We start from the raw sequence: 23,008 nt of genomic DNA, 5'->3' as shown, positions 1-23,008 counted from the left end.
TATTTAACTTTGGATAAATAGATCATCACCCACTGAAGAATCAATAGATCGCAGTGACATTAGCTGTACAAAAGGCTCTTGATTCTGTCTAAAATGTCTACACATCAATCAAGTTAAAAATCATTTAGGCTCTGATGTACCTGTGTGGACTTCCAAATGACAGAAGGATTATGCTAAAGAGAAGTTAGATAGTAGAATGCCAATCTAAGATAGAAACAGCAATTATAATAGCCTTTTGACACTTTTGCCAATAGCTTGATAATGGAATTAAAAATGTTTTCAGTAAGAACATAGCTCTCTCACTAGTCTGGGAGTATTTCATACCAATTCTGGTTTTTAAGGGAAGCTACTGGTGGCCATCCTGGGTTGCCCCAGTAACTGTGGTCAAGCTGGAAAGTTCAGTTCATAAGAGCCTCATACAAGAATAACCTAAACCTTCCCACATCCCAACTCAGATCCCAGGTGGGACACTGTAGTGAAACAAGGAATCACATGAATGTGGTGATTCTGATAATGTGGAGACAGCCAGAATTACAGGCAAGGTCTGAGCATGTCAGTGCATGTCATCTTATTGAAAGTACTTTGCAATAAGCTTTCAATGTGGACATCATTATGTTTGTTATTAAAAGCCATAAGAATTGGGAGTATTGACAAGCAGAACATTGTTGGTGTAGTATGTGCAAAAAAAGAACTAGGTTGTAAAGCTATGTAGTCAAGAAAAAGAGATAAAGAAATGAAATGGACTGAACATGCATGTGTTGTCATGCACAGTATGTATGAGACATTAAGTTTCATGAGCAGCAGGGTCACAGAAATATATTAATGTCATTGAATGCATATGGTATTGAAGGTGGAGTGAGTGGCTAAATGTGAAAAGAGCTGAGAAAATAAAAACATCAGAGTGAAAGTTAAATCTGTCTTTAGCCTGGAAGGGAGGCCCCAGGCAGTCTCATCATCATCAAGGTGCTGGCTGGCCTCGGAGTGTACCAGTGGGAAATTCCAACCCACCCCAGCATTCCTTTGACATTGTTTCTGTAAGTGCCAACTCTGACACGCAGCCTGCAGATAAACAGCACGTTTGTATATGAATCCTAGGAACTACTTTCGAAAGATATATCCTCTGGCCTTCAGGCATCTGAGCTCCAGAAGATTTGCTGATCTTCATCCATGGATCCCGGATGATGTGAAGCAGGATTATGGGAAGCCTGGGTGACTAAACCAGAATGAGGTACACTGGACCATCACGTGCCTTATTAGAACGCACAAAGAGAACTTCGCAACCCTCTGTTGATTTCTTTGTCCTGTTCCCCTCTCTCTTCTGATAAAAACCTCTGCTTCCCCTGAAATGGGAAAATGACCCTTAAGAGAACAATCCCCCATTTCCCAGATGCCCGGTGTCTGAATACGCCACTTTCCTTTTCCACCAGCACCTGTCTCTCCAGTACTGGCTTTCAAAACAGCAGACAGCATTCAGTTACAAAAGGAACTTCACAGAGGTTGACTTAGGTTTCTGTCATTACTTTCAGTTCCCTCTTATTTCCAGTGCTTTACTTCCAACATGCATAGCAGGGTTTTTCTTTCCTACTCATGTCTTCATGTTGGCCATGTGTCTTACTTTGACCCAGAGGATGTAAATGAAAATGAAATGTGCTACCTCTTCTTCAGAACTTAAAAAGCCAGTGCGAGGTTTGCCACATCCTCTTCCCCTTGCCATTGATTTTGAGTAAGCAAAGGTTTGGTGGAAAGAAGTTTGCAGCAGTCTGGGCTCCTGGTTGACTACAATAACAGCGCCCCCTTCTGCCCCATGTTGGAAATGCAGCCTGAGTGAAAAGGAAGTCTGGGAGATCGTATCCTAGCACTGTACAATGGAGCCCATCACAACAGGCATGGAGTCTTTTCTCTTCCGCAGCACGGCAGCCAGCAGGAAGCTGCTGAAGAGCGTGTACCACTAAGGAGAGGGAGCCAATAGAAAGCATGTGATCTCCCCCAAAACAGAAGAAAGACATGTGACCACCCCCCTCGACCCCCACGCAAGACAGAAGATCCACCTGAAGACACAGCAGAGAAAGCCAGGTCCAGAGAGCATGTCATATTAAAATGGTGACATCCGTGCTGAGGAAATTGGGGCAAATACCAAAACAAAACAGAACGGCACTGACAGCTCAGTCAAAACGTTTAGACATTTGGACAGTAGTTTCCTGGTGACTGACAGTGATATGAGTGTTTTAGCAGCAGCTTTATGTTAAAGTAAGAAAAGTTTTTAAAACAGAAATAATAATTACTATTACTATAGTAATTATTATACCCACTTTAAAACAAAGTCATTATTAATAAAAGGAAAAGGAAAATTGTACAATAAAGGGAAACAGGAGACCACTTGGCCCAGCATACAGCGTGGTATTCAAAATATGAGTGAAATGCTAATAATGTAAAATCAATTATTGTTATAGAGCTGACTTTTTATAGTTGAGGACAATAGAGATGAGAATGGCTATATAAATGAGAGAAATCATTTAACCGATTTATTGAAAGCCAGTGGGTATATACTGTCTGAAATTAATAATGTAAGGAAAATATTATAAGCATTTCACTTAAAATAGAGGTGTTGAAGAAGTGAAAGTGGTTGATTTTGGGAAATAGACTGGGCCTTGGGAATGTGGCTTATACCAAAGGCATGGTTTTTTTAGATAATCCTTTTAATGGTATATGATTTCTTTTTTTAATACAAGCTTCATATTTTGATAGAAATGTGAGTTTGACATTTAAATTGTTATTTACATTTCTCCACTTTGTACTACCTGTAAATATGTTCTTTGCAAAAATCTGGCATCACCAAGCACACATCTGGAAGTTACATTTCTCAATCAGCTGAAGATAGGATGCGGGGTTAGCTCGCAGCGTGTTAGCTGCTCTCTAAGGCGAGGGATTCACACGCTCCTACACACGCCCGGAGCTTTCGCAGCTCAAACACACCTGAGCCACTTCCTCATCTCCTTTTCTGTCACTCTTGAGGTTGTTCAGGTGCTTATGTGTCACCTGGCTTATTATCCACTTGCAATTTCTAAGGTACACTCAGGCAAGTGTATTTGCAAGAACAATATTTAAAGCCATTTATAATATATTCACATTTTAGTGAAATGTCAGTGCATAGATTTTTTAAATGTCTGACACTTGTCACCTTCGTCTATGATAATCAAAATTACATTTTAAAGTTTTGGGAGCGGTCAATTTCTAGCATCATGTTTCTCTTGCCAGTTGAACTGTTTACAATGCCAGCTGCAGGGATGTCAATATTTAGAGGGTGAAAATATACTTTTTAAATAAGTTCACATGAAACATTTTTAAAAGCAAACAAGGATTTACTAAGTTCCATATACACATTCTGTGTCACTGTCATTCTATGACTTCAAAATATACTTCCAGTCCTAAACACATGCAGTGCCTTTATGGTGTTGAAAAGATACACATAATAAGAGCTATGAAACCACATTTTTGCACTGTTTTAGCAAAGGGCTTAGAAGTCCAGGAGAGGTAGTAACTGCTCCACATCGGGATGTCAGCGGATGCTTCCAATGAAACTAAGGGGGTATTGATGCCTTCAAAGCAGAGGGAATCACGGGTGCAAAGCCATGAAGTGGTGGAAAGGGATGTCCTTGGAATTATATTCAGAGAAACGTGAGGGTTCACTGAGATCCCACTGAGTAACATACGAGGTGACATGCCAGGGGTTAAAGTTAATCAAGAAACTACTATGTCTTGAACCCTTACGATGTGCAGATGTTGCCAATGTACTTTGTGTGAGAAGCCACTAAATGGACCAGGGGATAGTACTTGTTCAGGAAATAGAAATCAACAAAAACATTTGAGGAGATGAGTGATATAATAGATTTATTTTAGGAAAAAGTATGCAGAGTACAGTGATGAGGAAAGAACAAGTGTGTGGGATATTGGCAATAAGTGTCTCAAAGCAAGAAATGCAAACCACTGCTAATATAGTTTATGGAATTTGCAGCACGACCCACCCAGGAGAGAGTGCCTGCCAATAAAAAAGGACATAAAGAGAGAAGTAGATGGAAACTAACACACCCCACACTAAAAATCAAAGATAACTATAAATGCATTTTTATTTTGGTAATTAAGTCAAATTTCCGAACAAGAAAATGTTCATCAAGTATTTATGAATATCATATTTTAATTTATCTTTCAACATGCTTTCAGTGCTTTCACATACTGCTTGTTATCAACAGTAAAAGAGATTAGTATTTTGACAATCTAATCCTTATGCATCTTTATGTATAAGGAAATATTGTACTTGAAGAAATTTTTTAAAAACTTTTTTTATTTTAAGAAATTTTTGCATTTTTTAACATTATTTATTTATTTATTTATTTATTTAGGAGAATTCTGTATTATGCTAAGGAACAAGGAAAGTACAATGTAGAGAAAAGTCAAACAAATCACGTGGGCAAGTCCATCACAGCTGACCTGAGTGCTCTGAGGTTTGTGGGGAGAAAACACAGAAAACCGATGGTCCCAGTCCTGGCGGGGTCTTCTGCTGGAGGCCAGCATTTTCCATACAAGTCACACCTGTCCTCCACTGGGACACTGGGCTTGTTTCCGAAGGACCCCAGAAACACAGCACAGCTGCATCCAAATACTGTCTCGAGATGTGCCCCTTTCTCCAACTTTGACAGTAGTTAATGTGCTAAATGTCTTGCTGGAGGAGGTCGTATTTGGGAATATTCTTGGGATCGATAGGACTTTGGACAATAAGTTTTCCCCTCGTTGCTCCTCGATAGATTACTTCAATCAAATCGATGAAGTCTTGTTTGGTTTTGAAACTTCCCACAAACTTAGTGTGATCTGGAGACCCATAATCCACTTTCATATGTTGCCCATTGAAGAAAAACACAGTAGATGGAATATAATTGATGTCAAACTAGGGTGTATAAACTGGAGCTTGGTCCACATCCACTAGATAAATGGCAGCCATCTTACTCAAGTCAGGAGAGGTCTTAGAAAGAATATCATCTAGTTGCAGACAGGCAGGATCCTCATCTCTCCCAAACCTGAGACCCAACACCTTCTCTGCAGTGCTCTTTATCACCTGGTCGACTTCTTTTTTGCTGGTCAGTTTGGGCAATAGGAAGCTCATCTTGAAATAATCCAAATACTAATCCCCCACTGTCAGTCTTTATCCGTACAATTGCCTCCCTCTTTCTCTTCAATTTAAGACCATTGACAACAGCGGTCCCTTTTCTAGTCTATTTTAAGGAATTTTTGCATTTATTTGCAAAGTGAAGTACCTCTTTACTTACATTTTATGGAAATACCAACTATACTATGTTATGTTTCTATAAATTTAAATTTGTAGGTCCTATAATGGGTACACTGGGGATAATTTCTAAATAATGTTATTATTTTTGTTTACAAAGTAAGTTGATTTTAAAGGTGTTGATATCATTTAAAATATTAAAATATATAACTATAATTTACCCAGGTAGTTCTGTTTCCCAAAACCCTTTACTTATTTGTAGAAATTTTGTGTTTCATTTAATCTATTGATATACAACTTTACAGTTGGTATACAACCTTATATTGGTCAGATGGTTGGTAAACACATGTATATTGACTATATTAGTTATATGTGTATAATATAGTGCTTTGGCATTTTTATACCTTAAATGTAATTCTAGTAATCATAATAATTTGCATTGTTTATACTTATCACAATATTATTGATTATATTCACCTTCCCATTTTCACCCATTCTCCCAGGCCCTCCATTTTGATCATTGTCCCTTCATCTCCATTTCTGTAACTCAGTTTTTGTTTTGTTTGTTGTATTTTGTTTTTAGATTACACATATAAGCAAAAGCATATGGTATTTGTCTTTCTCTGTCTGATGTTTTTCATAGCATGATACCCTCCAATCTATCTACGTTGTGGCAAATAAGATTTCATTCTTTTTTATGGCTAAGTAATATTCCATTATCTTGGCTATTGTATATAATGCTGCAATAACATAGGGCTTCATTTATCGTTTTCATTATTATGATTTTGAGTCAACATTGAAATCTTTAATCTGCTTTCATTTATTCTTGTGTGTGATATAAGAAGATGGTCTACCTGTTTGAATAAGTGTTATTGTTTCCTTTGGATAAATACCCAGAAGGAAACCACTAGGGCATAGGGCATATCTATTTTTAGTTTTTTAAAGAAATCCATACTTTTTTCATATGAGCTGCATCAGTTTGAAGTCCCACCAACAGTGCACAAGGGTTCTATTTTCTCGCCATCCTCACCGACATGTTATGCCAACTTTTTCATGAGAGCCATTCTGACTGCTGTGAGGTGACATCTCATTGCCATTTTAATTCGCAGTCCCCTGATGAATGGTGATGTTGAGCATCTCTTTGTAGGTCTGTTGGTCACCTGTACGTCCCCTTTGTAGAAGTGTCCTTTCATGTCCTTTGCCTACTTTTTCAATCAGACTTTTTTTCCTGTTCTTGTTGTTGTTGAGCTGTATAACTTTCTTGTGTGTTTTGGGTCAACCCCTTATTGGATATCTCATTTGTGAATATGTCCCCCCACTCAACCAGCTGCATTTTTTTATGAAGATTATCTGAACTGTGCAGAAGCTTTTAGTTTGATGTAGCCCCATTTGCTTATTTTTCTTTCGTTTTCCTTGTTCGAGGGGACAAGCCCCCAAAAGTATTACTCAGACTGACGTCAGGTAGTTTACCTTTTATGTTTTCTTTCTTTATTTTTGAAAAATCCATATTCTTGCAGTGTCATTTGGTTTTAACATGAAGAGCTTCCTCACACAAGCACAGCTTTCCTGTACTGCAGGTCCACTGGTTGTGGCTGCAGGTTTTATAAATCTGAAAATCCTTTTTAGTTGTCCTCGTTTAAAAAATGTCTTGGATGTATAGGTCTAGGATAGATTTTCTTTTCCTTCAGTGGGTCAAAATCATTGTTATAAATTAATAGTTGCAGATAATTTTATGGCCGATAATTTCAAAAATCTAGAAATAAAAATACATTTTTTGTAAACTTGTCTAAATAATAAAAAAAATTCCTCCAAATTTTATACCACCCTTTACATTAAATTCAAACACTATTAAAACCACATGGAAGAGAATTAGTTTTAAGTACATTATATTTTTGAAGAGATAGTAGTCTTTTGTTTCAGGTTTATTTTTGCACGTGTATGATCTCCACCAAACGTTGTTAAATTTGACCCAGCTACTATGCTCCACCTATTGGAGCTCTCAAAGCCTGCTGCCCTATGTGGGCTATGGGAGTGGTTGGATTATAGTTCCTTCATAATTCTTTCTCAGGATTTTTTAGCGTTCCCTTCTAGAATTTCACCTGATACAGGTGAAATTTTTCTTTCTGCTCCACAGAACAAGCTCGGCTGTTTTTATTTGGGATCCTCCTCCTAGGCGCTGATATTCCCATGGCCATAATCTCCGGGGTAGCGTAGAGCTCGCTGTGTCAGCTCCCCCTGCCTTAAGCATCATGGCCCTACAATGCCTCTTATGTGATGTCAGAAACAAAGATTCTAATTTTTGTACAATTTTAGAATGTTTATAAGAGGAATGCGATTCTGAGCACTTTTACACACACAGAGCCAGAAGCAAATTGTGTCTACTTATTATTTTATGAGTTACACTAGTAATACAATCATGTAGAGCTCAAAGATAATCCTCTGTTTATTCTATATTCTCCCCTTAGGCAAAAATAATAACAATACTGCAAATTACCATATAAAAAGAAAATTTGTGTATTGAGTGAAGAAAAACACTCTCAACCCCTGAATTAAAAAAACTGTCTATAATGAAACATAGAAATAAATGATGCCTAAACAGACACTCACACAAAAACATACACAGTCCTTGGAACCAGTATTTGGTTATTAACCCGATAACCTTTGGGTTATTCATATAAACAAAAAAGTATTTTAGTCTTAGATGATGATTTATTACTACATAAAATATTTGATAGTTTTCATGCTCTTTCTGATGGTAAAATATCAATAACATATTTAGGTTCTACTACAAAAATGGTAAAAAAAACACTATAAGGGAAATATTTGAGAATTTTAAAGGAAGCAGATATATTTTCAATAGTATATGACATTTATTGAGAATAATTTTTTAAATTGGAATATACAAAAGGACTTCAGATATTGTTTGTCTTTCCATTATGCATTTATTAGACAGACTGTAAATCACAAAATAAAGCATGTTTTGTGATATTATTTTTTGAGTTGGGGCGATGAACACACAATACAACATACAGATGTATTGTCAAATTGTACCCATGAAACCTAGATATTTTATTAACCAATGTCACCCCAATACATTCAATGAAAATAAAAAATAAATAAGAAATTCTTATGAATTCTTCATTGCCAGATAAAAATGTATAAATTAAACTTCATTTCTAAATATTAACATTACTCATATATCTGATAAGAATCCAGTATCTACAATATGTAAAGAACTCTTACAACTAAACAATAAAAATACAAATAACCTAATTAAAAATTAGCAAAAAAATTGATTAAGTACTGGTGACTAGTATATGATGTTTTAGTTGTTAAAATACTATAATAACCCACAAATAAACTAAGGATAGGAATTGGCAACTGTATAAAATAAAAATATTTTTTAAAGCTAAAAAAAGTAAGAATGCCTTCCACAAGTGAAAACATTTTAAGGAGTAAAATACAAATTCTAAAACAAAAAATTCTAGGAATAAAATATAGATGAAACTAAAGGAAATTAACACTTCTTTCCCCTGATATCCAGTAATAGTAATTATCTGAATATATCATGAAATATCAAGAATGTTATATCAAAATGACAAACTCACAAGAAAACTTAAATATTAAATGATTAGATTTTCAAGAAGAAATGCCAGTGCATCTTTGTAAGACATTTCTCTACCCCAGCACTGACCAACTGCTGTGAGTTTGCTCCATTTCATACTGTCTCAGAATTTGCAAAACCCCAGGCGAAAACATAAAAAAGTCAAATCTTTCAAGCCCTGTAATTCTCACCACTACAATATCTTTGTTTCTTAGTCTTTTATGGTTCTGTAATTTTGTGAAGTATTTGATTGGATGGTAACATGATACATACATTCCACTGATATACAGCATATATAAAAAAGCACATGTCATAAGTACATTGCTGTAAGAATTTTTTACAAAGTGACACAGCCCTATAATCATCACTGAAATGAACACCAATGGCAACAGAACATTACTGGATCCAGGGGAACTCCTGTTATGTTCATATCCAGTCCCTGCCACCCCTCCACTTCAGGAGAAATATGATTCTAGCTTATGTTATGTGGACTAGATTATCTTGTTGTAGAAATTTATACTAATGAACTCACACAGTATTTACTCTTCTTTTTCCCTTTGACTTAATTTACTTAATATTAAGTTTCTAAGTGGCATCACATTGCTATATGCAGTCTTATTTCATTTTCTTTTATTGCTACATAGTTTTCTGGCATATTAGTGTGCCATAATTTTTAAGTATCTTCAACTGTTTTTGGACATCGAGTATTTGAACAGTTTGGGATGGGTATTATTAACAGTGCTGCTGTGGTCCTCTTTAAATGTATCTTTTGGTAAGCATATGCATTCATTTTTGTTGAATATACATATACCTGTGATAAAATTGTCAGATCATTAGGTTCTCTCTCTCTCTACCTCTTTCCTTCTCTCTCTTTTCTCCTGCCCCTCTTTCCCTCTCTTCCCCTCCCTCCCTTTCTCTGTCTCTCTCAATTTGATTTGCTATTTCTGCTATGCTGTTTGTTGAGCAACACCTTTATTTTTTCCATTTTGCACAACTGACTTTGTGTCTCTACTCAAATTAGCTCTAGGTTTAAACACATTACTCATCACTCAAAAGCTCACAGCTCACTATTTAGGAGTGCCTGAGGACTGGACTAGACTTCTTTTCTTTTCCCTCATCAGATTTCTAACTAAATCAGTCCAGAATTCTGCCCTGGTTGATGTGGCTCAATTGGTTGAAGCGTGATCCTCACAGACTAGAAGGTCACAGGTTCGAATCCTGGTCAGAGCACGTGCCTGGGTTGTGGGTTTGGTCCTCAGTTGCAGTGGCAACAAATCAATGACTGTTATTTCTCTCACACTGTTGTTTTTCTCCCTCTCTATCTTCTTCTCTCTTCTACTAGTTCTAAACATCAATAAGCATGTCCTCAGTTGAGGATAAAAATAATAATAGTGAATAAAAATTTGAAAAATTCTTCTGGAATTCCCTTTTCACTCATATGAATTAATGAATTACCTCACTACCACCCAATGAAATTAACTTTTTACTTTAAATTACGTATTATATATATATATATAGAGAGAGAGAGAGAGATACAGATATAGATATATATTTGATGCAGTAGTGTTAAAAAATAGCCACCAGAGAGATGCAAATTAAAACCACAATGAGATACCACCTCATACCAATCAGAATGGCCATCATAAACAAAGCAACAAACAAGTGCTGGCAAGGTTGTGGAGAAAAGGGAACCCTAGTGCACTGTTGTGGGGATGCAGACTGGTACAGCCACTGTGGAAAACAGTATGAGATTTCCTCAAAACACTTAAAATGGAACTGCCTTTTGACCCAGCAATTCCTCTGCTGGGAGTATACCCTAAGAATCCTGAAACACTAATTCAAAAGAACGTATGCACCACCCCTATATTCATAGCAGCACAATTTACAATAGCCAAGTACTGGAAGCAACCTAAGTGCCCATCAGTAAATGAGTGGATCAAAAACATAACAGAATATTTGTGGATATCTGTTGTGGATATTTACACAATGGAACACTATGCAGCAGAAAGAAAGAAAGAACTCCTACCCTTCATGACAGCATGGATGGAACTGGAGAATATTATGCTAAGTGAAATAAGCCAGGCAGTGAAAGACTAATACCAAACTACCTCACCTTTAAGTGTAACCTAATCAACAGAACAGCCAAATGAGCAAAATAAAACAAGACAGTCTACGTATGCACTTTAGAATCACACTACTAAAATTGGAACCCAGCTCTGCCATGCACTACTTGATATTTGGATTGTATTGATATTTTATTGTATTTTAAACTGATCTCAAAAATACTACTTTCAGATAGTTTCTGGTCATTCATGGTCTAATATCAGTATTAGAATATAACCTAATGTTAACAAGTCTCAATTTAATTAAATAGTAGCAAAAATATTGAATAAAATGTAACATTTAGTGAATGCAAATTGTTGTTATGATTATACATTTTATTTTTATGTATTTTATGCATTGTAATTTTAAGAGAAGTAATTTCATGTGAGATTCTAATTCCACACTGTCTATAAAACAATGTATTTTATTTATAAATTATTTTCTCTTAAATATATTATGTAGGATATATACAATAGGATATATTGTGTAGAATATATTCAATTTTGATCTATATTTACTACCTCTTTAGTGTTTTATTTTTCCTTATATGAAAAATCATTGCACATATACATCTAATAAATGGCACTTTTGAATGTCTGACATTTTTATTCTTGGGATATTTTATTTAAATTATATGAATTTATGGAATAGAAAGATTTTTAAATTTCCTAATGCCCATTTTTTTGTTGCAAAGTATCAGTGTCCACTGGGGGAAATTTTTTAGTTACCAAAGCTAAATTCTTGCTATTATTTTTGAAGTTCTAAAGAGTAAATCATTTTAGTTTATTGAAAAAATATTGCATTTAAATTTAACCTTAATTCTGAAGGGTACTCCTGCCCAGCTATGAAATAGGAAGCCACATACCTTTGTGTTTGCAAGTGGACCATATCATTGTTATGGTCCCACCTTTGCATGAGCTACATCCAACCCATGGTGGGTTTGGTGTAATCAGTCCATAGCTGATTTGCCATCAACGTTTTGAAGAAAAAAATATCTTGTGGAAATAGTGTTTGCCATCTTTTTGTAACCTAAATTTCAGTAACATGAATCATTCTAATTGTTACCTTTTCTGTATAATAGAATTTATATTTCCTCTCATAATCCTAGAAGTGAAACTAGTTTGATGAATACTAAGACTGTAAGAGAAGAGGAACTAGCTACAGAGCAAAACAGGATTTAACAAGTTGAGGATTTAGAAACATAAGTTTATAGAATCAACCATCAATTTGGCCTTAGATTACTATTCACTTGGTAGCAGGATGAATATGTATGAGAATCTCTAATTAACAACAGAATAATTTAAATAGGCTTACACTTTGGAGCAGCATTTCCCTGTTATGTATATTAAAGTATTTCAAAATATACCCCTTAAATTAAAAGGTCCATTTCTTCTTTTCTCCTTTTGCCCTTCCTTTAGCTCTTTTCAGAGAACTTAATATTTCTAATAGTATATATTTATTGGTTTCTATAAAGAAGTTAGGTAGGATAGGCAGGCGGTAAAGTAAAAAGTTAAATTGACCTTCAGACGTCTTCTCATAGGTCAACCATAGGGAGATTTCTGGTTTGATGCTTTAAACTGCACCTAAACCCAGTGCATTGCATTGAGCAAATCGAATGACTACATGCAGGGTGGGGCAGAAGGAGGTTGAAGGCAGGAGTACAGGTACACAAAAATCTGTTTACTCTTGTGTTATGATCTATCCATTGTCATTTTCCGTACAACTGTAAACCCATTTTGTCCCACCTTGTCTATTAAGCAGAACTCATATTGTGTCACTCTCAGTTCCTATTTAAGGACTCTATATTAAAACAATAAAACTATTATAAAGTAGCTCCCACTTGAATTTCAAAAAGTATTGGGGACGGAGATGGAGAGCATTATGCTAAGTGAAATAAGCTGAAAGTGGGAAGGGTTTTCAGGAACATGTGTAAAGGACACGTGGATGAAACCAAAGAAGGTAGGGTCGAGGGTAGCAAGTGGGGATGACTGGGGTGGGGGGAGTGGTGAGGGAGGAATGGAGACAACTGTACTTGAACAACAATAAAAAAAATAAATATGTTTAAGGGAAAAAAGCAGGGAAAGAAAACATTTTAGAATCTTTGTAATGTTTCTAGATTAACATAAATAGTTCTGAATATCAAGAGTTAATATTAATGATAATAATGTTCAGAATTGACTGTAATAGCACTCAAATTGTGCAGGAAAATACAGCAAAATATATATATATATTTAAATCTTACTACAAACTTTGCTTCAGTAGAAATTCCAAAAAGTTGTGTGGATTGCTTGATGTGAAGCTCTGGGGAAATACATGTTGTTTATATGAAACTTGGATGGTTTTTTGCTTGAATTGTGCCTGAATAAAAGCCAAGTACTTTAGAATTTTATATCAGACAATAAAACTCTCACACAACCCGGTAGTCACAGGTGTGTACTCTGCTCTCTTTTTGCCCAAGTTCCCTTTATTTACATAGTTTAAACTGCACTGTTCTAGTGTTCCATTTCAGCAAATGAGATATTCTTTGGAGGAGAGTAACTCACCAATTAATTTCCCCATATTTTAGTGAATACACTATCTAAATTATACTTTATATTATTTAATTAATTTAATGAATTCAAATTGGCATATATATAATTTTATATAAATATATATTTATAATATATTGAATTGAACTTGTATGGTGTGAGAAATGCTCTGCATCTCCAATGTGTTTAATATTTAAGACTTTTTTTACTTTATGACCACAACACCTCCATACAAATTTCAAAAATACAAATGTAGCCAATTATTTTGTTTCTATTTTGTAGCCTTTTTTATATTTCTATCAATGTTTACATATTATAAATATTCTTCCACTTTGTTACCATGTCACCCTGCTGTCATATTCATTGCACCTTTTTTTCTATCCTGTTTGGCTTTGCAGGAGGTTGACATTTCCCCCCAAATATCCTGGCTCCTGGTCAGGTCCAGGCAGCCTGATTCCTTCCATAACTAAAGAGGCTGGACAGTGGTAGTGACCTCACCAATCGCTGCCTACCCACCTCCTCCTGGTAGCTCTTCCCTTAGGGTCTCAGCTCTCACTGGGAAGCCCCACTGGGACTCCTTCTTTCCACAGCTCCAGTGTTCGTAACTGGTTTCATCAAATACTCGGTTCTCCCCTCCAGTCCATTTTGTGGTTATTAATATCTGGATTGCTCCATTCTCTTCCGCGTGGCTTTTTAACTCTTTCATCACTTTTTTAACTAGCTGTCATATTAAATCCTGTCTATAGGTGACCCTGGCATGGATTTTGTTTTCTTGAATGGATACCATTTGAACTTTAAAAAAATTATAATACAATAAATTCTTTAAACTTTATACTTAATTCCTCTTGTGATTCTAGTACAGGTTAAAATAGGTGTTTCAGGTTTTCCCCAGTATGATAATAAGCAACTGACTCCACAACATTTATTTGAATAAATGTTCAAATGGCCAATCTAGACCTTCAGCCCTACAGTGGCATAATAGTGTATCATGATTCTTCATGCCTTGAGTTTATTCTTTGATCTCTACTTTGTGGCCTGTTTGTCTATACTTTCAGTAGTATGACATCCCGTGATTTAGTACAGCATTGTATTACATTTTGATACCATTTTATCAAATATTTCACAAAATATTATCAAAATGTGTACTGACATTTAGTCCCTCCTTACTTCATCATTTGAATTTTAGGAATAGCATGTCAGGTTGTTTTGTGTGTGTGTGTGTGTGTGTGTGAAATTCTGCTTGTATAGCAAAATTGATGCCTTTCTAATACTTCATCTCCTTACCCATGAATATTGTGTATATCTACATTTGTTGAAGAGTTTCATACAATTGAAAATGTTTAACCATTACTCAACTCATTATTACAAATGTATTTTAATGGATTTATCTGTACCTCTCATATTTTATTATAAGCAGATTGTATACTCAGGTTTATGTGTGGAATCTATATATGAGCTATAGATATGTTGATCTAGAATGTAGTAACCATACTAACTACAAATTGTTTGTTGATCTATATAGTCTCTAAATTTTTCAGTACACATCATATTATCTCTGAAGAAAATGATGTTATTTCTTTTCTCTAATCCCTACAATTTTTTTTGTATTTCTCTATATTATGGCTTTGAATCAATTCAAATGTAATTTGCTAAAAAGAAACAATTATAAGGGCATATCTGTTTTGTTCTTAAAATTATTGGGAAGTTTCTCCAACCTGTTAATTAGTTTCTGGTAGACCTTTTTTAATCAGTTTAAACAAGTTCAACTATGGGGGCAACTTTGCCAGCAAGTCCCCTTGTCTGCCACGGATGAAAGTGAAACTACCAAGACATGATCTGCTTGGGGAAGAGAAGTGGTCAATCTCTCAAAGGAGAAGGACCAGGAGCCCCTTCTTGAATGGCTTTTATTAGGTTCAGAACACATAGGAATACAGGTAAAGGTCATCAATCAATGTCAAGTGGCAAGGATCAAACAGTTTAATCAAACAGATCAAAAAGGATAACATTTCAAAGAAATCTGAGGGCTTAGTCTGAGTCAGTGTCTGTCAGGTAGGGGGGTTGCAGAAACTTTGGGGGACATACTCATTTCTTGCTCAGACTCAACATATGAATGAAAGCACTTTTAGCAAAGCAGGCTTCACAGGACTTTAGGCATTCTTTCTTATGCCTGATCACCCCGAATCCTGCTCTAGCCAGCAAGGGGCTGCACTGCCTCCCCCATCATAGGTTTTTAGGCTTAAGTGGATTAGAGCTAGGAAGTGCTTCTCCCAGATGGAAATGGGGACTCAGGCTATGTCAGAATAGCCTGCGGGGGGTGGGGAGGTGAGGGTCCATCACTCCCTCTTTGTTGCAGCTCCTGAGTCCTTTTTTGAGGGCCTCCCAAGTGACCGTGTCTGGCTTTGGTTGCTCCCCCTCTGAGGGGTCTTACTCATCATGTACTAACCAACCAAGCGTTGGGGACAGGGGATGAAGCAGAGGCAGCATTTGCTGCCAGAGACAAGCTTTGTCTCCTTGTGGCTCCCATTCCCGAGGTTGCTCATTCAGTCTTAGTCATGGGGGGCAGTTACAACTCCTGAAACCAGGCAGAGCTGTTCCCAACATTCAACCCTCTGCTTTTCTAGGAAAATTGTTTCTTATTGTTATTAATAAATAAATGCCAGTCTTAATTATTTTTACTTCATTGTGATAAAGTTATTCTATAATCCTTTTGAATAATATTTTATTGGATTATAAATTCATGCCTTTATAATATTTGTATATTTATTATATTTAAAGTTTTGAAATAGTGTAACCACTTGAAGGAATAAAACAAATTTAGAATATTCATGCTTATATAAATATTCATGCTTATATAATATATAATTATCTAAAACTAAAACTAAATTTTATCTGCAAAAACCAAACACAAATATCAGGTACCATTTAAAAATAATATGTATATATATATATATTTATTTATTTACTTATTTTAAAACAAATCAATACATATGCATGTGCATACATGTACTCCTCCATATGTAAACATGTGCATTCCTTAGATCACAGTTGTTATTTGTGTGGTGTGTGCATGATTCTTAATCATGTGAAGCTGTGGATACAATTTTAATTAGAGTACTGAATTTTTAACTCTCAATTTTTCTGATACCAAAAAACTCTATATTTGACTATCAATATTAAATAATTGCTTAGCTGACTAATTAAGTAGCTGAATAACAGCCTGAAGATACAAGTTTTTCTTATACTTTTTGATAATTTTTTTTGGTATCGTTAATCAATACCTTTATAGTAAGTGTTGGATAGTTTTACCTATGTCTCTAAATATGGATTAAATTTTTTCCTGTATTCAGAATTCATTTTTTACTAGGATTTGTGGTTTTCCCTCACACTTGAATAAATCTTTGTAATTATCTCTTCAAATTTTGATGCTCCACTACTTTTCTTAAGTGTCATTCTAAGAATCTTACTATATGTTTTTCAAGCTATTAAATGTATCTTCCATTTAGCTTAATATTTTAATATATTTTAAACTTTTTGATTTCTGAGCTGTATTCTTTAAGAATTCTCAGAACTGTTTTAATATTTTCTTATAATTTTTCCATACTCAAATTTACTCCATCTATAAATATTTTAATTGTAATAAATGTTTTCATCTATATGGTCTATTTCATTCTTCCTATCCACCTGCTTTTTAAAAATTTCTACCCTTGTGGTTTCATATTTTTAATTCTTTTTAAAAATTTTTATTTATTTTTAAAGAAAGGGGATGGGAAGGAAAAAGAGGTGGGAGAAGCATCAATGTGTGGTTGCCTCTCACATGCCTCCATTGGGAGACATGGCCTGCAACCCAGGCATGTGCCCTGACTGGGAAGTGAACCAGCGACCCTTTAGTTTGCAGCCCACACTCAACCTGCTGAGCTATACCAGGCCATATTTTTATTCATTCATGTAATGATATCTCTTCATTTTCTTTTTACTATTTGATTTTATTAACTTATTTCATATTGATCATGCTGTTTACAGACTAATTTTTAATGAAACTTTCTAGCTCTTGTGAGTCATTCAAGTCCCTATACAAGGAAACTATAGGGACTATATAGAAAGAAAGAAATTTTTCTCTATGTAACTATATAGAAAGAAAGAAATTTTTCTCTAAGTCAACAGGCAGCCGTGTTCAAATTCCTAATGAAGTCTTTCAGAGAGTAAACACGAATACACTTTAAAAATGCCCTAGAAAGACTTTGGGTAACTGAAGACAGTTATTGATGCCTAGGATTGTGCCACTCTCAAAAAGAGACAAAACATATGAACAAAATCTGGTAAAAGATTTAAATATACAAGAATAAGCATAATAGAAAAAAACTAAATATAACTTGGCACTTTGGATTATTTACTTCAGTAAAAGATATAATTATGCCATGATCCTGTACATTTTAAGTATATGCTCTTAGTAGAGAGTGTTTTCAAGTCATTATCCTGTTCTGATTCATGTGTTTATTGTTTAAATATGCTGCTTGAGTGCTTGAAAGGATGCTACTATATATGATGGATGATGCCAGTATATGAAGCTTGGGAAGTTATTGAGATGCTATATTTTACATTCTATTTGATACATTTAAACAGATGATCTATGTGAAGTCTAGTATATGGCTAAGGGTAAAAAGAGACTACCAGCAATAAACACTTTGTGTCAGCAGAAGGACATGCGGATCATGGGAGCCAATTGCATGAAAAGGGTGATGCAACTTCAAATCTATCTAAAGTTCGTAGTCAGTCATCTAGAAAATTGTTAACATTGGACTTTACAGGTCAGAATACTAGATCTATGCAGAATAAAACCATCTATTGTTAGTAAACAAGAATGGTTTGTGCAACATCTCTGTAACCTGGCAGCCAAGGAGAGTGGACTGGAATGCACATACATGAACAATGCAGACTTCACTGTATTAGTCAGTGGGGGTAGTAGACAATGTTGAGTGAGCATGTGTACTGTGTTGCTGTTGCATTCAAAATGACTGAGTGAGTAGAGGAACAAATTTGCATCAAATTTTGTGTTAAGTTTGAACATTCCTCTGCAGAGATTATTTAGATGATTCAGAAGGGCACAGCTATGGACAACTGGTGGTTGGCAGTTTCATCACAACAATATGCCTACTCATGCATCAGGTCTCCTGCAGAAACTGTTGGTGAAACATCAAATCTCCCAGATGACTCAGCCCCCATACAGCCCAGATATGTGGCACACTGCAACTTCTGGCTTTTCCCAAAATCAAAATCACTTTTGAGAGGGAAGAGATGTCAGACCAACATACAGGAAAATACAACATGGCAGCTGATGGTGACTGGGAGAACTATGTGAGGTCCCAAGGTGCCCACTTTGAAGGGGACTGAGGCATCATTATCCTATGTACGGTATTTCTTGAATCCTATGACTTCTTCAATAAATGTCTCTACTTTTCATATTACATGGCTGGATACCTTCTGGACAGACCTCAGATATATTTAGAGAAGGATAATAGAAACATAAAAATGACACAAAAGGAATAAATAGCTTTGGAAGAGGATACTGGATATTTAAACATGACACATACAAATTCATTGGACATGTATCAATATAAAGGAAATGCTTGTCAGTGAGTTTTATCTGGACATTAACACTATTCAATAAAGTTCTTTTTCTTTTTTGTTTTTGTGTTAGTTTTAAGCACACACTAAAACTAAGTAAAATAAATTAAATCCATACAATAGAAAAGGGAAAATGGCAATTTCAGTGCTGCCAATAAAGGTAGGCTAAATTAGATTTTGAATGGGACTCGGTATTATAAGAAAAAAGCAAGAATTTGATGCCAGAAATATAAAATATACACAGAAGATCTGGATGCCATCAAATTCATTGACTCAAAGGACAACACTTCCCTCCAATCTCGGTTCCAATCTCAAATTTACTTCCCCTGACCACATAGTGTTTCATGGCTACGCAAACTGGCAGAATATCACAACACAGACTAAGAAACAGCACATGATATGTGGGCTGAGTGGCAGAACCATGCAGGAAGTGTAAGAGATTTCGGTTTTGGAGGTTGGAGAAAAGTTAGTAAAGTTTTGAAGTGAAAATTGTGGGTGGGTAGAACTCTGACAAAAGAGAAATAGCAGGATCACACTGGCAGTATGCAGATTCCAACTCTGGCCCATGAAACTGTCAGGCTGTGAGCAACTGTCAACCATGGCCAAGGTCTAAACAAGTGTGTTAAATCACAATTGATAGATCCTCAGGCCGGCATAGTAAAAGGACATTTAGGTGAAAGCTGTTAACACATCATCAAGCCATTATTTGTAATGACATGTCATGGAACCTAAGATGTTTAGCTACGGAACATAAAACAATCCTTCTTGGAGTTGAAACATGCACTCAAGTGGGTATTTTTTTTTTTTATCTCAGAGGGTAGTTGTAAGATGTAAGCACCCAGAGGTTCTCAATAAATTTTAATTATTTTATTTGCCCAACCAAAACATCTCTTAAAAGAAAGAAACTATAAAAGACACACGTTTTTTAAAAAAAATTTACATTTTACAATCGCTTATGAAAGCCTTCAGTTTCTGTGAGGATGAGGAATTTCTTTTTTAAACTGAGTGGTTTTGCTGACACAATATTGAGGCTTGACACAGACCACGCTACCTGCCTCTTCTCCTCAGGAGGAAACCCCCAGTGCAACGTCACTTTCTTTGTATCAATGGGGTAGTTTTTAAGGTCAGCACAGCCCATATGTTGAGCATAGCATTAAAAAAGAAGATTGGTGGTGCTAAATATATATTAAAGATGAAAACATAAATTGAGTACAGTCAGAAATGCTAGTGAGTACGGAACGCAGCACTAGGTAGTTCAAAGAAAAGAAAAGACCCTGTGTGTCACCAATCCATTCTTTCAGTCATTTTATCACCTCACAATTTAGTACCTAGCATGTCCCTGTATTTCTTCCTTGAAAACTTGACATTAGTCTCACATATGCTTGCAAGACTATTATCGAAAATAAAAATCACTTAAGAATTAAATAAGAAATGAAAAACAGAAAGAGCATTGTAAGAGCTTGCCCATTTTCTATTTAATATTTGCCATATCACAAACATTGACACACACAACACAAAGTAAAATCATTTGCATTTTCTTAATTAGAGTTTGGCAACTTAGAAACAAGAATGAACAGCAAGAGAATCCAAGGATCAACTATTGATACAGGCAACAAAATAATGTGTTGTTTTAACGCAAATTTGAATTGCAGACAAGTATTGATAAGAGTCAGAAGTAAATAATATTTTCAAAACATTGCAAATTTGAATTGCAGACAAGTATTGATAAGAGTCAGAAGTAAATAATATTTTCAAAACATTATTCTTAATTTCCTCGCTGCCTGCTTAGAAATAATTTCATTGTATTTAACACGGCATTGAATTGTAAAGTAAGAGGTTGGTTTAAAAAGTAAAGATACAACAAATAAACTGTTATATTGACCTCTTATATAGCTCAATTCAATATGCACATTATATAATATAGTACTATAGACTCTTGAATAAAAGGTTTGCACTGCATGGTTACACTTACATGTGGATTTTTAAAAAAAATACAGTAAATATCTTATTCTTATGACTTTCTTTTCTCCAGCTTATTTATTGTAAGAATGCAGTATATAATACATAGAATATGCAACATACACACTAATTGTCTAACAGTAGGCTTTTAGCAGTTAAGCTTTTTGGAACTCACATGCTCTACCTGCATTTTTGACCGTGTGGGGCAGCTGATCACTCAACTGCATTGTTCAAGGCTCACTGCACATATTACAAAGAGGTAATTTGTATTTTATCATGAAAAATCTATGGTTTTTCATGTGGTTCCCCTATTATTCTAATGAAACTGATTTAAAATTTTTAAGGTAATAAAAGTTCTTATAGACAAATCTTTAGGAAATTGGATTCTTGAATTGGTTACATCATTTTTAATGGTCCACATTTACCCTTCTAAGTTACTTACTATAAAACTTATAGCTAAGCTGAGATAATATCCCCCCTGAATTATTAATTATGAACCTGCTTAAAGACTAGAACTAGATCTTGATCTTTCTCTGGTTTACTCAAAGAATTTTCTCTACGACTGGCCTGGCCATTTCTTTGAAATCTTTCATTATTCATGAAAATTAGTTGTTATTTGTTTCAAATTTGGTTTAGGCTTTAAGTATACCAAGGCTCCACAAACTGGAAAAAAACTTATAATGTTTTATTATACATTAAAATAAATGTAGAGGGGCGATAAAGAGTCAAAGGGTGAGACATATGGTGACCAGAGATAATTTGACCTTGGGTGGTGGGCACACAGTCCAATAAACAGGTCATGTGTCACAGAAATGTATACTTGACCCCTATATGACACAGGAACCAATGTACTGGCAATAAATTTAATAACAATGTAAAAATTAATCAATAAATTTATGTATCCACTAGTTTACAAGGATTGAGAGTGAAAGTGCTCACATATTATCATAATTTAGATTTTTACTTTTTTTAATACTATCAAAGGTAGAGAATTCTTAGTGAAATATTTGTTTCAAAGATTGTGAAGATTATTTCAGATATTAATAACCAGCACTTGCGTAGTTGAGAACTTACTCATTATAGAATGTGGCATTTAGGTTGTGTTCTGTATCAATAGAGTCTCACATACAAAAACATTTAAGTGTATATGGATTAAAATCCATGTTGCACACACTGTAAGGAAGTTTGGAGGAAGGAATTTGAATTGATTCACTTACCAATTACTAGAATTATTCAATTTGAGAACGCTATAGACAGCTCAAGGAATCCATTCTCTAAGCATTTTTTGAAATCTCAATATTATAAAAATAATTAATTATAAAAACATACACTGTGTTTAATTATATGTTGGGAATACTCCAACTTTACAAATGCAAACTCATTTATATTGCAAACTCATTTATATTGTTAACATATAATGTTTTTATTTTTGGATAATAAAAGAGTGTATTCAATGCAATGGCCAGATATGTAGGATTACTATTTGAATTCTACATTTGTGGATGATAAACTGAAAGTTCACTAACATGAGGTGATGTTTTAAAGGTTGTAAATAATACAAAATATCAATTCATTTTTGCCCAGTGCCTTCCAGACCATCTTAGAAAACTCAATTGTTAATTGTAATTTAATTCGAGTCCTCCATAAAATTTTAATGTAGACATTTTTTCCAAAATTAAATGTTGTGTCACATTGATCACAAAAATTATTTAAATTTTTTTGATTGAATAGATTTGTTTCTCCCAATTTGATATAACTGTTTTATATAACTTACAAATATTATAAATTTCTAATAAAATAACTTTTAAATTAATTATTTAAGTCCATATTATTTCTTTCTTAAGTCATTATGACCTGCCTGCAGGTATCACTATTAAACATTAGTTTCATTTAAATTTTAAGTTGATGTTTGTGACA

General features: G+C 34.7%; 1 protein-coding gene across 1 annotated transcript; it reads right to left on the bottom strand.

Annotated features, from left to right (window-relative positions):
- Positions 1–4,398: 4,398 nt before the first annotated feature.
- LOC118998564 (thioredoxin-like protein 4B) lies at positions 4,399–22,514 on the bottom strand. Its single transcript, XM_037062797.1, is given in 3 exon segments — positions 4,399–5,192; positions 13,858–13,861; positions 22,504–22,514. A coding segment is annotated over 1 exon segment (450 nt). The 5' UTR covers positions 5,156–5,192; positions 13,858–13,861; positions 22,504–22,514; the 3' UTR covers positions 4,399–4,705.
- Positions 22,515–23,008: the final 494 nt, after the last annotated feature.

Source organism: Sturnira hondurensis, unplaced genomic scaffold, assembly GCF_014824575.4.
Source record: "Sturnira hondurensis isolate 20B ecotype Veracruz unplaced genomic scaffold, ASM1482457v3 Scaffold0014384, whole genome shotgun sequence".
In the NCBI taxonomy this organism is placed as follows: domain Eukaryota; kingdom Metazoa; phylum Chordata; class Mammalia; order Chiroptera; family Phyllostomidae; genus Sturnira; species Sturnira hondurensis.
The sequence above is the reverse complement of the archived record's forward strand: the minus strand, read 5'-3'. Positions and strand labels throughout refer to the sequence as shown.